The sequence below is a fragment of the Aulonocara stuartgranti genome (assembly GCF_965226115.1).
Source record: "Aulonocara stuartgranti genome assembly, chromosome: 2".
Classification (NCBI taxonomy): Eukaryota; Metazoa; Chordata; class Actinopteri; order Cichliformes; family Cichlidae; genus Aulonocara; species Aulonocara stuartgranti.
The window spans coordinates 6,571,331-6,589,568 of NC_138940.1; the positions used below are offsets into that span (position 1 = coordinate 6,571,331).

Sequence of the window (18,238 nt, forward strand, 5' to 3'; positions counted from 1 at the left end):
TAAAAAAAAAATTGCAAAATAAAGTTGTAGAGGTCGTACAATCAATACAATAGAGATAGCATTTAACAAGAAATGAAATGTGCAAACATATATAAAATTAAGGAAAAGTTAACAAAACATTTCAAATAAATAGCAACAATGGTGTCTTTAAACAAACAAAATGTAACATTCACTTTGCTTTCTGCCAAAAAGTGCTCTTCATTCACAAAACAAAATCCACAATAACATTGTACTACAATCTGCTGTTTTTAACAAAAAATTAAATGTTTTGCAAAACAAATATAAAGGAAATCATAGCAAAAAATTAATAATATACAAACAGCAGCAATGGCGTCTTTGAACAAATAATGAAATGACAAGTTACCCCTAAGTAGGACTCTGTGACCAGACTTGTCCAAGCATCAGTGGTAAGGGAGATTTTGGATGTGGCTTTTTTTAGTTCATTCCTTAGTCTCTCCACTGAAGTTTCATACTTTCTCTCCATCATGCTTGTAAAATGACGCTTAGACGGCAGAGTGTAACCTGGTTGGAAAGTGGTCAGCATTTCTTTGAATCCCTCACCCACAGCAAGTGGTCTCTTGTCTTTTAAAATCATAGATAAGACGCTCTCAGTAAGTACAGCCACCTCCTGGGGGGTGCATGGTGTACTTCTTCTCTGACAGTAGTCCTCCAGACTTTTCTGTTTATTCCTGAAATCATAAACCACACACAGCACACAGATGAATTCGAATAATTACTAAATAATTATATGGAAAGCATAATATCAAAATAATTTGATAAGGATCTGGTTGAGATAGATACATAGATACACACATACTGTTATGCCATGTGCTTTCATAGCATAACAGTAAGAGGTTAATGATAATCCCCAATGTTGAACATATGATATGCAGTAATCATGATGGCTGGAAAAGATAACGTTTAAACACCCAGGGCTGATGGCACCTTTACTGGTGCACTGCTTTCTAGTCATTAGATGGCATAACTTTGACCTATAAGATCAAGCTGGAGAAGCATTATGTATAAAAACAGCGTTCAAATAGGATGAAACACATTAAATTTGACAAATCAAGAGTTCGTTGTCATTTTGCTTTTGCAAGCACTTTAACAATGTTGTAATAGTGTCCACGACGGCTACGTTTAGCAGGTGGTGCATTATCCTTGTTAACATTTCTCCTGCGGCCAATTCGCTGTCTCACATTTTTGTCTTTCGCCGATTCTGATAATCAGCCTGCGTGCATTCCGACTCATTTTGCCAGCATGGGCCACAAACAAAACAACAACAACAACAACTAAACAGCAGCTGCTATATGTTACTGCTCAGCAGCTTAAATTAGTTTTGTATTTACGGAGGTTGGGTGTTTATCTCTGTGTCTATGAGTGAGTGTACGTCTACGTGGGGGGGTCTGGATGAATTAACGGGTAAAAACTAGCGTTAGTAAAAAAGTTAAACTTACGGTGGTTTGTCCTTTGCAGGAGCTGCTCCTGGATGCAGTCGTTTGAGGTGCTGGTGCATAGCCGTCGTGCTTTTATGATAGGCCATTTCCACCTCACAAAGCCGGCAAACGACTGAATCACTTCCTTTTCTGTTAAAATATCCCCATACTGTAGAGCTGCGTGTTCGGGTGGAGTGATTTAAGTTGACTGCAACTGCCTCACTCATGATTTCGCTACTCGCTGCCGCCATGTCTTTTTTTGAAAGTGACGACGCATCGACGCAGATTTTTTTACGTCGACGTATTTTTTGCGTCGACGTAATCGATTACGTCGACGCGTTGTCCCAGCCCTAGTCTGAGGCAGGAGTTGCTCTGTGACATCCCGAGGTCACAGAAAGATGGACGACTAGATAGAAAAGCAGCTTACTATGACACAGAGTGCTTTTTATAAGTGGAGGACTTGTCACCTACAGAATCCCAAGTAGACATTAAGACTAGGCCATGGTGGTCTGGAGCCATGTCAGTTAAAGCCTTTGCCTCCAGCATTGGTAGGTTCTCGAGGAAAAAGCAATGATAGATAGATACCATTCTCATCCTCCCATCTGCGACTACTGCAGAGAAATGCAAGGGTCTAAAATGAAAGGATAAAGTGTGTTGAGACCTCTGGAGCCATGAAAGGCACAAGTCCAAACCCTGGCAACAAAAATGAAAAGTAAGAGAGGGGTGAAGAATAAAATGTGTAAATGCCTGTGAATCACAAGGTCTACCAGCATAAATTTGAAAATGACTGAGGTTTCACAGACTCCCACTCATGCCAGGTTTGGGGAAGTGGATCCCACACCTCTGATTTGAAGGCATTAACGCTCAATTTCTTTTACTCATAGTGCAATAATATCACTTAGTTTCAAGCGTAAGCTCTTTAAAGTACATCATAGAAGTACAAATGCAAATGTATTCTAAATGCTGCTTGCTTGATGATGCTCTCTACTGGCCCAGACCCAACAGGATGTTTCTTGTTAATTACATTTGCAAAAATTGGGGACTTGAAGAAAATTACATTAGGCACTTAGTGGTATTTTACTGATAGCTGAAAGTAGTGCTAAAGACTGTGAAGGAAAAAGGAAAAAAAATACAGTAATGTAGCTCCATCAGCTGCTTCACAAAGGTTTAGTGATGGTTTAATAAACAAATCCACACGTTAATACTGTAATTTATGCTTTTGGAAAATTAACCAATACTATCATTATTTCTGTCTCAGCTGGTATAAAATATATATGCTTAAACAGGTCAATAAAGCTGCTATAAGACTACTCAAACCAATAAAGATGTAATTTACAATCTCCATATAGTTTAATTTTATAGTCTCTGATAGACAGACATTTATTAGATTTACAGCATAACAATACCTTTATAAGCCTTAATACACCCTGAGATGTCCAGCAGAGATATTTTTTGAAATTCAAAGGTGGAGGCTTTGAGCCTTTAGAGGCCAGGCACTCCAACTCAGGAACGAGCTGTCTGAGGAGATCAGACACAGTCGCTCTTTGTCTTATTTTAGGTTTTAAGTTTTGAGTCATCAAAGTGTGTCATATGTTTTATCTCTTTTTTGATACAATAAAGCTTTAACTCCACTTTTTTTCAACTTTACAACTATTATTCCTTTATCATTATCATCATCTTTAAGAATTAAAATAGGATTATAAATAAATTTGCATTAAAAAATACTAGCAAAACTCGTTTTTGCTATTTTAATGTGATTTCAAAGATACCATATATGATGTGATCACATTTTTTTAGTCTTCACTCTCAGTCTGAAACAGGTGTTGAAAAGTGGCAGCCAGGTTGTGATCAGGGTGGTCTTTTGCTAAGGCCAATACAGTATATAGAAATATCTTCTGATACTATTGAGACTGATGGAAAGTGGATAGGATGAGATTGCGCTCACATCTCATCCAATTTTTGAGTAAATTGCTTGTGTGATTTCAGAAGGTGGAACTGGTTGGCACTTTCAGCTGGAGGTCTCTGAACTACGATCTAATCATAGCTGGTAACAACACTACTGGAGTCCAGTAGGTTACAGTCAAAGCATACTTTCAGCATGTACAGGTGCTATTACACAGTAAGTAAGAGTGGGACTAATCAGTGCTGTGAATGGGTATACAGTGGCTTGTGCAGGCAGACCAGCAGTTCCATGTGAGTGGGTCCTCTGTTGGTTTCATGGACCTAGTTCAACTAAACATCTGCGATGGGAAGGAATCACTGCCTGCCAAAATCTTTGTAACCTAGCCTAGTTTTTCCAACTTTTTTATTCATGAAGGTGCTCAGCACAACATAAATACATAATTAACTATGTAAGAGCAGGTTGAGGTTACGTAAGGCTGAAAATTCCCCCCATGCATGAATTGTTAAGATTTGTATCCAAATTATTTTGGGATATTTTACTTGAGAACGTTGATACACTGTCTTCCAGTTTTCCTTATATTATTCCAATATGCATTTGTGAACATATGATGCAAAATGTTTCATTGTGCTATATCTACAAATTCCCAAATCCTGAGCTGGATCAACTGCATCTGGGCTGCAGATGTTTAGGTTTTGTCTTTTCGAAAAGTCATCGTTTAAAAAGAGATTTAGTGTTTATTCTTGGTCGTGGAAACCTTGACTTTGTGGCAATGGTTTCAAATTCCAAACAGCTTCTAAAGGATGTTTGCAATAAAATTACACGTGCTGTAGTGCAGTACTTAAATAACATTTGAAAACACTGCATACTGTGACTTTGCAGCGTTGTGTCAGATTTCTAATACCAAAGTTTCTGAGGATATATCAGTATGAATAAGTATTAATAAAAATGGGATTTCTACCTGTCATAAGTCATATTTAGCAATGGGGGATATCAGCTCTCACCTCTTCTTTAGACCAGAAAAGCTATTCAAATAGCAGAGCAGTGCATTTCCTCTTGCAAATTACACTTTCAAATATACAGCTTATGCATCAAGACTGCAAAAATCTGACTGCTGTCTATCATTTACAGCCTACAGTTGTTACTCTGAGCTAAAAAGCAGGTGTGCGGGGCTAAAACCTGCGTAGGAGGTGCCAAGTTCTATCAATGTTGCCATAATTCCCAGTGGCTGCCCACAGAGCCCAATAAAGGTCACTGCTTAGTTAAAGGCCTATTATTTGAGAAAAAGCTCATGTCAGTGAATTCCCCATGTGACTGTACGAATGTGGGGGAGAAAGCCCATCCTGCCCTACGGTCACTGGTAGCGTTCGATAAGTCCACCAAGTTATTTAATTCCCACCTGAGGTAGAATGAACTAATTAAAATGTGGTGAGCCAACCGTGCACATCTATAGAAAAAAAGAGGGAAAGCTTTGTGCGGTGTTGGATAAGAGCAAATTGAAATGTTGAATTGTGGCACTGCAATAACTGAAAGTCATACTTAATGTATGTAATTAAGTTCAAAACAAATGTAGCTAATATTATCGGGAGAATTGGGATAATTGTTAGTTTAGGAGAAGCACTGTTTGCTACGAATAGCAATTAACTACAAAGTGTGTTTGTGCATGTGTGTATGTGTGTGTGGGTTTGTATGAGTTTAATGGGTGAAACTTTTAAACTAATATAATCATTTAAAGTAAAGTATTACAGCGCATTCCTTTACAGTTTAATAAGTGCCCAGGGGGACTATTTTTGCATGTTGTACCCAGTTTTCTCCCAGTGTTACCATTCCAGCAAAACACCAAAGATACCTGAAAAGAGGAGTTCCCCTGATAAAAAGAGTAGAGGCATGAGAGCATATGTAGCTTCGAGCTTTTGGCTTTAAAATTGTCGTCAGGAATAATTGGATGTGCTTACAAAGCAACAGGCAATGATACCAGGTGTGCCATCTGATTGCTCAATTCCATCAATTAGGCTCTGTGTCCACACACATTGGATTTTGCATCGGACCCATTTTTTTAGAGCACTTCTACACACTTGAGTGTTTATTCTTTTCTGGTTACAAAACATTCACGTCTTGAGTATGGCCATGTTCCTAAAAATCACACTTTTCAACTCAGAGTGCCAAGAGTGCAGTGAGCTGTGCACTGGAAATGCTGAGCTTCCAAGGATTTGTACGGAACAGAAAAATAAATGCTGCCGATGCAAAAGATCGTTATGGTGACAATGTTACGTCTATTGTACTTATTATTTAAATGAATAGTTAAAACAGTGTTACAGTATCAATATCTTCTCTAGTGCAACAATTAATATTTGTTGACCGCCATCATTTCAATCTGGAGGACAAGATGAAGAAATTTATTCAGTAGGACTCAGAATCATTCTTGTGGAGCGTAAACAAAATTTCTGCTTAAGAAAGTCTCACTATACATTTGCTATATACTAGTAATGGTTAAAATGTCTCTTTTTTGTTTAAATTATGCGTGTAGAGTGATTTTCTCTCTTTCTTTAAAAAAAGAAAGAGAATATCAGAGTTGTATTTTGTTTTAAATGTAGTTTTAAATGAAATTAACACAATTTATTTGATGTTGAGAGCACTGGGTGTTTCTGAAGACACAACTTCCTGTTTGTTAGCTGTTACTTTCTGACACCTTTGTTTGTTGCCAATGATTATGTCAGCTGAAAGCCTGACAATATGCTTTGACAGTATAGCTACTCTGATAGAGTGATATTTAATGACACAAAATGTAACTTAAAGACTTTTGACAAAGCCTGCCTTCTCTCACAGTAAATCCAGCTCTTTCACCAGAGTCCCCAAAACAACAGAAAGTGTACACTCATCCTTTCGAAAATCCCTCTCTCACACAGTCCATCAATGCATATGCACGTACTTGATTCCTGCGTGCAAATCACCATTTTCTTTGCCCAGACATTCGTGAAAACGAAAAGAGCGAGGCAAGCAGGGGGATTTTTCCACTCAAATCTCAATTCAGACAAGATGTGAGAAAAGTTGCATTCTGATGTGTTTCTGAGAGTGTCAGGAGAGCCACTGCCAGGAGAATGCGACACAGCAGGGCTGACAGCTCCATCATAAAGCTCCCCAGCCAGTCGTCAATCACTCAGCAAGGCTCCCGTCGGCCATGGCGCTGCAGAAGGTGAGCAGGCGTGCAGAGACACACATACACAAACAAGCGTGGAGCACACAAACACCATGGCAGGAGACCACTTCACCATCACACGACTGGGAGATTTCCAACTAAGCCTGGCAGTCTTGGTACAGAACTTCAGTCAAATTGAACTTGTGGCTCATGCTATTAAATACACACAGACACACACACTCTTAATAGCACACATGAGCCTCTGTACATCTCCCTATGACACCGACTCATACACCACCTTGAAATACTGTCCACACACATCCACAGCCACACACCAGGACAAATATGCACACCACGATGAAAGCTTTCTCTCTCGGTTGTGATTACCCTTTCACCTGCATGCCTCCCATCGATATGTGGAAGTAATCATGCTCAGAAAACAGTTTGGTCCAGAGCCTGAATCCAGTGCACTATGTGAAAAATCACAAAGCGATTGAAAAAGTCCTTTCCAAGGGTAAAACAAAAGTAAGACTGCTAGGAGTGTTATTAAAAAAAAGATCTGGAATGGAAATTAAGTATAATGGATCTCTAAGGAATACCACGATGCTGTGTTTATATGCTTTTTCTTTTCTGTCTCAAAAACAGTAATGAGTGTACGTGTGCACAGGGGCTGGGCTACTTTTTTCTCATTCATTGTGTGTTTTCTATCTGATTCATTATTTACAACAAGGAATTTAAATAATACAATTTAAATGAGGGGAATTTGGTCCACAGGGCACCTGCTGAACATAACAATAGAAAGCAAAAACAAAGAAACTAAAAAAGAACAGATGTTTTGGGTTGTCTTTTTTTCTGTGGAAAGATACAACTAGAATTATAATAGTTGTAATAGTTCGTTGATTATAAATTCAGTTCTAGTAAAATGCAAATAGCTGATATGAATGACACCTGTTTTGCTATTTTATTTCTGTAATTTGTACCAGAAGCTTTTATTTTGAAACAAAAAATACTTAAAAGAAGCACTGAACAGTCATGTCTCAGCCCAAGATACTTAAAATTAGGCTCGTGGGAAATTTTAAACAGCCTTGGACCAGCTTGTTCCAGCCATCATTATCATAGATTTAGTGTTCAGAAATGTCACAGATAACTAAATGTGTAAGTTTATAACTTAACTTGTTCAGCGTGTGCATTTTTTCTGTACAGCTCTCATATGCTGTCTCACTAAGTTCACTAAAAGTTTGAGGTATGGCAACATCCATACATCCAGTGTCAGCTAAGAAACAAGCATATTTAAACTGTATATGGCTCAAAGTTATTGAATGCACCATAACAGTCTTACGCCTTTAAAAAGATGTCCACATATCAATTTGTTATATTACAGTAGCTATTTCCTTTTTGATTAAAGGTCTATGGTTTATGTGTTTAATGTCCACAATAAAAACATCCGTGTAATTATATAGATTTAAGAACTATGACTAAATGTCCAACATGTATAGTTCTTGGCCAAATTATTGCAGGAAAGACAAAAGACTCACACAACACGTGTATACACGAAATAGCTCATTTTTCCTAACTACACTCTCTCTCTGATATTTTGTGCATCTGGTTACTTGTGATGACAGCAGTTTCCTATGAACATCACCTAATGCTGTGTCACTATACTGTGCATACGATGACACTCTGAAGACTGCTGGGATCATAACAGCAGTAAGATAACTGGACCCAGCACCCTTTCCACAGAGGGGTTTTTCTGCAGAGCATGGACAATGGAGGAGTCATAAGTATCCCCCTTGCAGGACGAAGGCCTGAAGTGAGGTGATGGGGGTTGGTAGAGGCCATAAAACTAGAGTGCCGAAGAGGTCTGCAGCTTTGGAGATAACTGAGACCCAAACAACAAAACCAACTGGTATGTTTGAATGCTTATTCTACATTCTCTGGTCCTATGGACAATGATGGAAACAACTGGAAGGGACATTTATGACGCCCTGAAGAACTTAAACCACTCTGCAGAGAGACATGTGATTTGCACGCCCAGAGGAAGCACCACCAAGCTGGGATGTTTTTGAAAATGTTACTTTCTTATTTTAACTATTAGGTTTGTAGCTTGAACCTATTCGCTGGAACGTTGAAGACAATATAATTACACAGCAAGCAAGACACGAAGTAGGCAAAGTTCTTCATGTTTCTCGTGCATGGGAGAGAACCGGACAAACACCGTTCCTTCGCTTGACCCCAGTTGCTCTCGTCCGCTCCCCTGTAACACTGCTCTTTTATTGAGGTTACATGAATATGCATAGGTTCATTAACATACGACGTCTACATACAAACAAAGAGTACCTTGCCTGTGTGTGTGTGTGTGTGTGTGTGTGTGTGTTGGGGGGGGGGGGGTCCAGAGTGTGACCCCATAAATGACTTCCCTAAACCTGCTGGTCTGGAAGTCCAGCAGTTCATCTAAACAAAAGGCACTTAGCCTAAAACAGATATAGATACGTTTATCCTACCATAAAACAATAAGACAAGGTACAACCTCTTCCCATGCTCCCAGGATGTAGGTGTGCACACAAAGTTTGCAGACTATTAAGGATCAAACCTCTACCAATCTAAAACTAATTATAAAACTCTAAGCATATATAAGTAGATATTTCTAAGCATAAATGACAATCAACAATACAAAACCTAACAACTTGTATCCATTTGGCAGAACCATAACTTCTACAAGTAAACCCCCCCCTAAAACACCCAACCAGACACTCCAAATCTACACGTCTGTACACTCTTTCTGAACTGCTCTTCAGCACCTACGCACAGCAACACTCAGACCCTTTTCTCTCATCAAAATCCAGCAGTGTGTGGGCAACCCACTGGTTCTCTAGGAAAAACTCCAACACAGCAGCATTCAGCTAGGGGCTTGTAAGTATTCACACATCGAAAGAGCAACAGCGGAAAAACAGACAGTCCAGTTTCAGTCAAGGTTTATGCTTCCTGAGCTTCTACATAGGTAAGCTCCACCTCTAGCTCTATTTCTCAGAAATATGACTTCTTTCAGGCCCCGAGGGGCTATTTTGGAGCAAGGGATTAGCGCACCAAGATTCACACCACACCTACCACCTATAGCTAAACTCAGGGTTCATAACAAGACCCCATGGGTATATGTTAGGTTCAGCAGGTCTCTGAATCCCCATTAGTGCGCCCTCCCTTTCGTACCATACACCCTACCACGAGCTCTTAACCCCCAACAACATGACTTCCAGGGGTCACAGGGCACATAAACAACAATGTTAGATGGTATCATCAATTCATTCTTGGATAAAAGTAAAAACCATTCATACACAAAATGCACATGCCAACTTTTGACAAAAGATACTACCTTTCACATTTAACACTACATAGGTTTTGAAATTATTTTTTTTCCAGAATGAAAGCAGCTTTGTAGAGAGGGAAACAAAATGTATTTTTCCAGGAGGAAAATTGGTTGGTGTATTTGACGATTCAACCAAGACTTTCATTAATTTACCCCAAACAACAATTTGTTTTCTGCTTAAGTGCCTGGGAGAGTGGGCAAACTTTGCAGCCACAGTATAAATGAGATTCAGCTCTATTGATTCATGTGGGTAAAGTGGGGTCACCGCAAAACAGAAAGAAAGGAAGACAAAAAAAAAGGGCCTGCAACAGAGTTCCAACAACAAATAATCACGACAAAATAAACACCTCGAGGATAATAGTGTACACTGAAGATAGCATTGCAGTATCTTCATTAAGATGGGGTGAACAATAGGAGGCAGCTAGCTGTCAATAAAAGCATGCAGACAATAGATGAGATGCTTGTATAAAATCCATGAGGGACATTTTGATGAGTCAGTTTGTGTGGGTAAAAAGGGATCAAAACCAAAACGTCTTAATGATCTTCCACACTTTGCACTCAGCTTACAATATAGAAACCTCTCTGCTCTCAGACGTCTTCACTGGGAAATCAAAAAGTTCCCCTAAATGTGCGTCCAGTCTAAATTTCATTAGTTGCTCAGAATAAAACTCTAAATGTATATCTTGCCATTCTCTTGCGGCCCCAAGAGTGATGGACAGCATTCTGAATCCACTTCTCCAGGATTACCCTATTTCAGCTGTTTTTTAATTGAGTTTTAGAAAAGCTCAGTAGCCATGGCAGGATGATAGCAGGTCCTCTGAGGCTTCACCCAGACTAAGCATGTGAAACTCATAGTCTTCAGTAAAAAGGTCATGTGGAAGTTAGAGTATTAATTACAACCAAAAGTCACCAGCCTCACGAGGGTCCCCATTTTCCATATACACAATACTGGGTTTATTAGGGCCCGTGTTTCTTTGCAATTAACCTCAAAGTAATCTTTTAGAAGAATGATAATGAGCCGAGTGTCTGTCAAAAGTAATGAAGATCTTGAGCTTTCCACACTGACACATTGTGATTTTTTTTTTTAATACATTCAGCTCATTAGGAGCAGTATGGAAGAAAAGTGTCTCATTCACACAAACTTGCCCTCTTCACCTTTGTCCTCTCTTTACTGCTCCCATGTCAGTCTTTGCACTGTTATTCCCTGTACTGACTATCCCAAACCAATTAGTAAAAAGTAGATAATATACTGAACTGGTACTATTTCTAAATGAAAGTGAGGTCACATTGACTAGTGCACAAATAAAAGGAGAATACTCTGAAAAGGGTGGCAGTGCACAAAATAATAAAAAATAAATCTGTGAGAATGAAACGATCAGTTAGCCAAGCATGGCCCTACAGCCATTCCACTGGACCTGAACATGTAAATCCTCTACCGAGGTGGGGCAATCTATCAAGAGTAACGCTGCAGAGAGATATGTAGTGGAGCTCAGGACTCTACATAATGACACCTGCTGGACTGAACAATGATTTTATTGTAAAATGCTTTCTCTGAACAAGTTTAACCCTCTCGAGGCAGGCGTTGTCGATTTGCAACAGTTAAAAACTAACAACCTGATTACCCCACATACATATTTTATGAGTTTTTTTTACTCAGAAGTACCACTGCAGGACTTGGTTGTGCATTAGCAACAAAAAGTTTAATTTGAGCCCGAGAGGGTTAAAAACATAGCAACAGAGCGTACATAACAGAGCCTTGACCATCAGTAACTGTCATTAGAATTATACCACCTCGCTTCATTTTATCATTGTCACGATTCAAGAAGGCTGCTCTGTCTTTACTCATTTGTGTGGAATCCTGGGTACTGGGGCTTCTAGTCTGTTCTTTACTCAACTTCCACTTTCCCACACTGCCAAAATTAATTCCGTCATCACTCTGGTCCAGTTGTTTTTTTGTTTTTTGTTTGTTTTTTTTTGGGGGGGGGGGTTGCCTGCCTTCTGTGAACCAATCAGCACTTTCTTTTATTTGCACCTGCAGCAATATGCAGCTGCTCTGACTTTGCATACAATATGCACCATCCTGGGTGGATTGTACTCAGTTAACATAGAAGTAGTCTGGTTTTGCATTCTCTGCCACTCGGGAGACTAATCAGCTGATGCGGATTTTTCTTCACAATCAATTGCTAATTTTCACATTCAAAAAGCTACACTTCTAATAATAATAATTTTTCTATCAGGATACTACGTGACACCTGCCAACATTTAGTACATAAATGACATGACCTTCATTTTCTTTAATTTATGATGAAGGCCACTTATTTGAAACATTAGCATGCTTATCAAAATCATGAGAATTCCTTGAAGGAATAAAAATGTGTCAACTTTTCCTTAAATTTTATGTACTACTTTTCTTGTTGACACAATATTTAAAAAACGTGACTTTAGTTTAGCACCATCAAAAAGCCAATACTATCATCACTACAGGGTTTCCCTGAATATGAAATATGGCTTTTATTTCGCTTTAAGTGGGGGTTAATTTACTCAAGCCCAAACACTTTTTTTCTGTATGAAATGACCAAAAGTTGCAGAAAAATACATAAACATTGAAAGACAGGAAACATAGACTCTTTGCCTTAAATATACTTGAACCAGTTGTGCTTAGGTGTACAGTCACCCCCAAAGGCCCATTGTGAGCCAAGAAAAGCCTTGTATGAGGAACACACCTGTTTCAAAGATTTATTTTTGAGAACAGACTTATAAGTCTAGCAGAGGCAGCTAGAGATCTCACTAGAGTATAAACTGGATTTTAGCATTCAGTCTTTTGGACTTTTATTTGAGTGAAATGACAAAAGAAATTACAAATACACAATAACTGATTTGCATGGCCACTCGTGGCTGCAGGAAGAAGCTATAAATGCAACAGACATCTAATGAACTCATTACTGGATAAGGCAGACTTGTTTGCAAACAGTTGCTTATTTACTCATGTTAGGCATTACACCAAGAAGTAAGAATGTCTTAGAATTGTAATTCTGATCAATAGTTAAATATTAATTCCAGCACTGTTTGCTGGACTGACTTCTCCTCTGGGAAGTGTCTGAATCTTTAGCTGTTCAATGCCGCCACCAGGTAGTTGCTGTTTGCTTTTTAGTCCTGAGCATATAGTGCAAACCAACTTTTAGAGAAATCGCTCAGGCTGCTAAACAATAAGATAAAAAGCTAGCTCTTTCAGTCTGCCACAGTTTTTTCCTATCAATTGGTATTAGTGTGACTACATCTTAAGACTACGTTTTACTTTTGGGATAATGCACTCATGCGGTATGAAAAACATCTGCCTTATGTTATCCTGCCATTAATTACGGAGCAAAAAGTTTTGAGATATTATAAATTTATAGAACCAGCTAAGAAAAAAAGCCCCACCACAGCAGAACCTGGCATGCAGTTTTAAGCAGTATGTACAAAAGGCCAGCCAGTTCGCAGAACTCACGAACGGAGCCGCATCTGCGGAGTAAGATATCAGCATACGGCTGCCGTTTAGCCAATGAGCGGTGAGGCAACCCATTCTCTTCACCAATCAGAAGACACAATTCTACCTCATCATTACGCACATGTCGACGCAGAGAGTTCGGTCGGAGCTGCAGGTGGGAAGAGTCAGCAGAGTTTTACTCACCGTGTGGATTTTCATTCCTCTAATGCTGTTAGCGGTGTGCGTCCATGAGACTGTACGTTTCTGTGTTTTATCGTGTTTGTTCTTTGCTGCGGCCATTATCCTCCCTTGTTTAATCCTTGGCGCACACTTTGTTTACCGATTGTTACTGCCGTTTACTGCGAAGCAGCCTCTGCCGTGCGGTCATTAAGGGACCGTCACTAATTTCTCATGTTAGCTCTAATGTAAAGTGCCTAGTTAGGATTTATGTAAATAGTAAAATTAGCATTTGTTGACACTCCCTTATTTTGGTTGAATGTTCCACTATCCAGTATTGTTTGTATTGTTGTATTACACATTTAATTCACTCTGTTCACCTAATTATGGAAGACTTTTATGTTCTTTCCAACAGAAACCACACCATCACTCACCACACGGCATATAGCATTTTACAGTCTGTTAAATCCCCTCACTCACATTATGGATGTGTGCTTCGGATTCTTGCTAAATAAATGAGTGAACGACAGATACCTGAGTGGCAGTGGATTTTGTGGATATGCCATCTGTTCTTATCGGACAACCCTGTTGAGATTGTGGATTCTTAGAGTCAGCACCTTATCATCTACATCAGTCATAGTCAGGAGGTCAAGTCCATCCCACTTACAGTGACCTCCTCCATTACACAGTAGGTATGGTGACAACTATTCCTGAGTGCAGCATGATATTTTACCACTTACCCATTTACTTACAGTCTCCATTAATAAAGAGTGCCCTACACAATGATTGTTTTGAAGTGATTTTGCAGAGGGACATTTTTCTAAAGGACGACTGTTCCAGGAAGAAATACTTAGAAAAAAAAGACAATTTTCTCAGAAATGAATTTCTACTTTTCTACTCTTTAGAGGCTGTTTTAAAAGCCCATTATTGGCTCTAAATGCACCGCTACAGTCAAGTCCACAAGTCCATTTTTGGACAATGATTTTTGTAATTTTGATTTGTACAACACTGCAGTGGATTTTAACTCAAACAATGAACATGTGATTGAATAAGAGACTTTCAGTTTTAATTCAAGTTATTAAAAAAATTATTCCTCTAGGAATTATACTTATTTTTACACATAGCCTCCCATTTTCAGGGGCTCAAAAATAGTTAGACAACTGACTGACAATCAGATTCCTAGCCAGGTACAACCTGTTCCCTTGTTATTTCATTACAAATTAATCTCTCAACATAAAGAAATGTTGATGCAAGAAAAACGCCTTCACAAAATCGAATCAAGTCAAGAACACACTCAGGGAGGTGTATCATTGTCAAGGCCTTCATGAATGCAATTGCAGAGGGTTTACCAAGAGGTGCAAACCACTGGTTACACTCAACAAAAAGGCCAGATTAGAACAGCTCATGATCTAACCTACCCCTAAACCCAAACCCAAACCCTAACCCTAACCTTCCCCAGCATAATAGAGGTAGTATTATGGCATAGCTTAATGCCATATGTCATGGCTGCAACTGGAACTGGATCACTAGTGTTTATTGATGATGCGACTGGTGACAGAAAAAGGATGATTAATTCTCAAGTGTGCAGGGCTCTTTGCTTAGATTCAGCCGAAAGCTGCAAAACTGATTAGACGGCACTTGACTGTGCAAATGAATAACGACCCAAAGCATACTGGAAAAGGAACCCAGGAGTTTTTCAAGGCAAATTCCCCTTGAGTTTGAGCTGAGAGTCTGCACTTGAATCACATCTCTGTTCTTTGATTTAAAACCCACGGTGGTCGTGTACAGAGAAAAAAAAACAAGACAAAAAACCCCCAAAAAACACAAAAATGTTTGACTGTTCAAATACTTATGGTCATGACTTTTTAAGAGCAATATAAACAAAGACTGGATACAACCACAAATGTGACAAGGGACTGTGGGGACAAATACAAAGATTATAATGACCATTGTGAGATCATAACAAAACTCTAAATGTTAACAGTAAATGTAAATTTGCCTTAAACCTGGCAAGAATGTGTTTTTTCCACTTTGTTACTATTATTTACCAAATATCGATTTTCAGATGAAATCTTAGCATTAAACAGGGCTATTGTTTTACAAATAGTGTGACAAATGTATGTGTAAGCCTCTTACCGTTCACTTGAAGAGTGTGGGTCTGAAACAGTTTTTCATATCCATCAGCATAACAGGTGTAGTTGCCCATGTGGGTAGTGGTGACCTTGGTGAAGTACAGTGAACCGTCATCCCCAAAATCCTGCCACACATAGAAGGAAAATAAATAAATAACAGCTTTTATCACTTACAGAAAGCTACCAGAAGCAGCAGGTTTGGCTTTAGGCATTGAGAGCTTGAAATGAATCGTGTCAGTTGAAATGCAACAAGCCTGTGGCGTGCAGATGAGAATCGTTTATAGAACAGGAAATTAAAACTACCACATGACAACCAAAAAGGCACATTGCTGAGCTAATGGCCATCAATCTAAGTCAAAAGTTGAAGCCATTTTGTCCCACAGAACACAGTTAAGAAGAATTGTTTTCAGTTTTTCCAATCAGTGGAAGAAATCTGATGGAAAGGAGCTGAGGTGACAGATGATTACTGTAGAAATTACACATCCATCCATCGGTGGTGCAGCTATATCAGATGTCGTAGGGTAAGAAGTACACCCTGAACAGGTTATTCACGTTCACATCTACAGTCAATTTAGAATCACAAATTAACCTAACCTCGTGCATATCTGTGGACTGTGGGAGCTAGAGTACCTCCCACTGATAAACGCAATTTCCACACAGAGTGGATTCAAACCCACAAAAATTACAGTGTTTCACAAACAAAAAAACAATGAAATATTAAAAATAACAAAAGACACTCATTTGAAATGTAACTGACCTTGAAAAAGGCAAAACATTGACACTTTGTGTCCATGCATGTTCCACAAATACACAAAGCAATGCGGTTTGGTTTATTTCAAGCGAAACAAAACCAAAACCAATCTATGAAAGCCAACTGAAACATGATTAATTCATGCTGTGTTGTGGTTATTAAGCCAGAGAACAGGAAAAGAAAATGGTGCCGGACATGGAAGCAAAGCAGGCAGAGGAATAAATTGTTCAAGCTGCAGCACAGAAAGAAGCCCCCAAAGCTAATGAGCCCGTTGATGGTGTGCTGGCAAAGAGTGAATGTCTGCCCTCTTGGTAAGATCACACTGCAATAAAAAGTCATCTTCACAAGTTACTATAATACATTTTGGTACTACGTTGAGCCCTGGAGTAATATAATAATCTACTCCTAAAAATTAATTAAAGAGGTGCTCTTTTTCTGCATTGGATTCGTATAAAGTAATAAAAAGACTTCTTCTGCTTGAAAGAAAAGTAAAAGTGTTTTTCTCGTTTTTACAACCCTAAAGGAGAAAGAAATTTAATAGTTTACTTTTGACCTAAACATGCTAATAATGCTAATGCACAGGAAGTTACCTGGGATATTATGGTTGACTATTATTTATTTATTTCCTATTTATTGACTCATTCATTAGTATTAGTGTAACTATTTATTGTGTTTGGCAATTTCACTCTTGAATTCCAAGTTGTTGACACAGTTTTTTAAGGTAGTAACTATTAAAAAGAAGACATTAATATTTAGAATCTGCTTCTATATTTGAGAGGAAAAAATAAACGTACATTGAATTATATAACAACACTCCTATAAGCGTATCATCTAAATCAAGCGAATACATTATAAATCTTCTGGGACTACTTAAATAAGTGCTTGTTCTTACAATAACACTGTGTTGCACAGTGGCTTTTCAGAAATGAGCGTGCTGCGGCACTTTGCCTTCATTAGAGTTTTCACCATTGCCATCTAACTTGATGAGGGCCAAATGCCAAAACGTGTTCACTTCTGATTGCTGCTACGCTTAAAAAAAATCATTCAGATATCTTTTAGCAGTGTGAACATTTGCTCTTAAGGATATCCTTGATTCTGCTTCAGTGCTTCTGGTTTATTAAACCTGTACACAGCATTGTCAAGACTCAGCCTTAATTACAACCCTCTATCAGAAGAGTTCATAAGAAGAAATGTACCTTTTCTCATTAAATAGCTTTTAACATTTTGATCACATCTCTGCCGGCTTTACATCTTGACATTCAGCTTACCTTTAAATGTCTGCAGATGAGCGAGGACAGGCAGTCCTCGTGTTTACAGGCAAACTGCGTGTTTATCGGTTCGTCCCGGTGTGCTCCGATCTAACGTACAAGCTTGGTAACGGGTCGGGCTGAGTGAAGCATCAGAGCTCCACAATATGAGGGGAAATCGATGGTGCGTTTTGGCCCCTTGGGCTCAGAGCATATTGTGTCACCTTCTTAAATGAAAAATGAATGGGGGGAGAAATGAAACTCACAGGGGTGGAACGAGCCACGGCAGAGGCTGTCGACAAGATTCCTCCACCTCACCTCACCACCCTAACCTCAGCTATCAGCAGCACCCAGCACCCAGCTCTGTGCACACGAAACAGGCAAGGGTAGGACTACTCGTAGGGAAAGGAGACAAGGGCAGGCAGAGGTGGATTTACAAATAGGCCATGGTCCTCAAGAAACTATAATTAATAAAGCTGTCACTGCCCAGTCACCTCTGAAAGAACATTGAAGAGCCACCTCATTGAATAGCTAACCTGTGGTATGATGAGGCATTTCAGACAATGGCCTTTGAAGACGTTTCTAGCTCAGCCTCGTGAAACTTTGTTAGAAGAACACGACATTTTGAGTAA

General features: G+C 39.0%; 1 protein-coding gene across 2 annotated transcripts in view; it reads right to left on the reverse strand.

Annotated features, from left to right (window-relative positions):
• Positions 1–18,238, reverse strand: part of fstl5 (follistatin-like 5) — a 214,931-nt gene that overhangs the window by 58,055 nt on the left and 138,638 nt on the right. For both annotated transcript variants that reach the window (XM_082506093.1, XM_082506094.1), the window contains exon 8: positions 15,613–15,733. In XM_082506093.1, the coding sequence (XP_082362219.1) occupies positions 15,613–15,733 (121 nt within the window). The remainder of the gene's footprint in view (positions 1–15,612; positions 15,734–18,238) is intronic.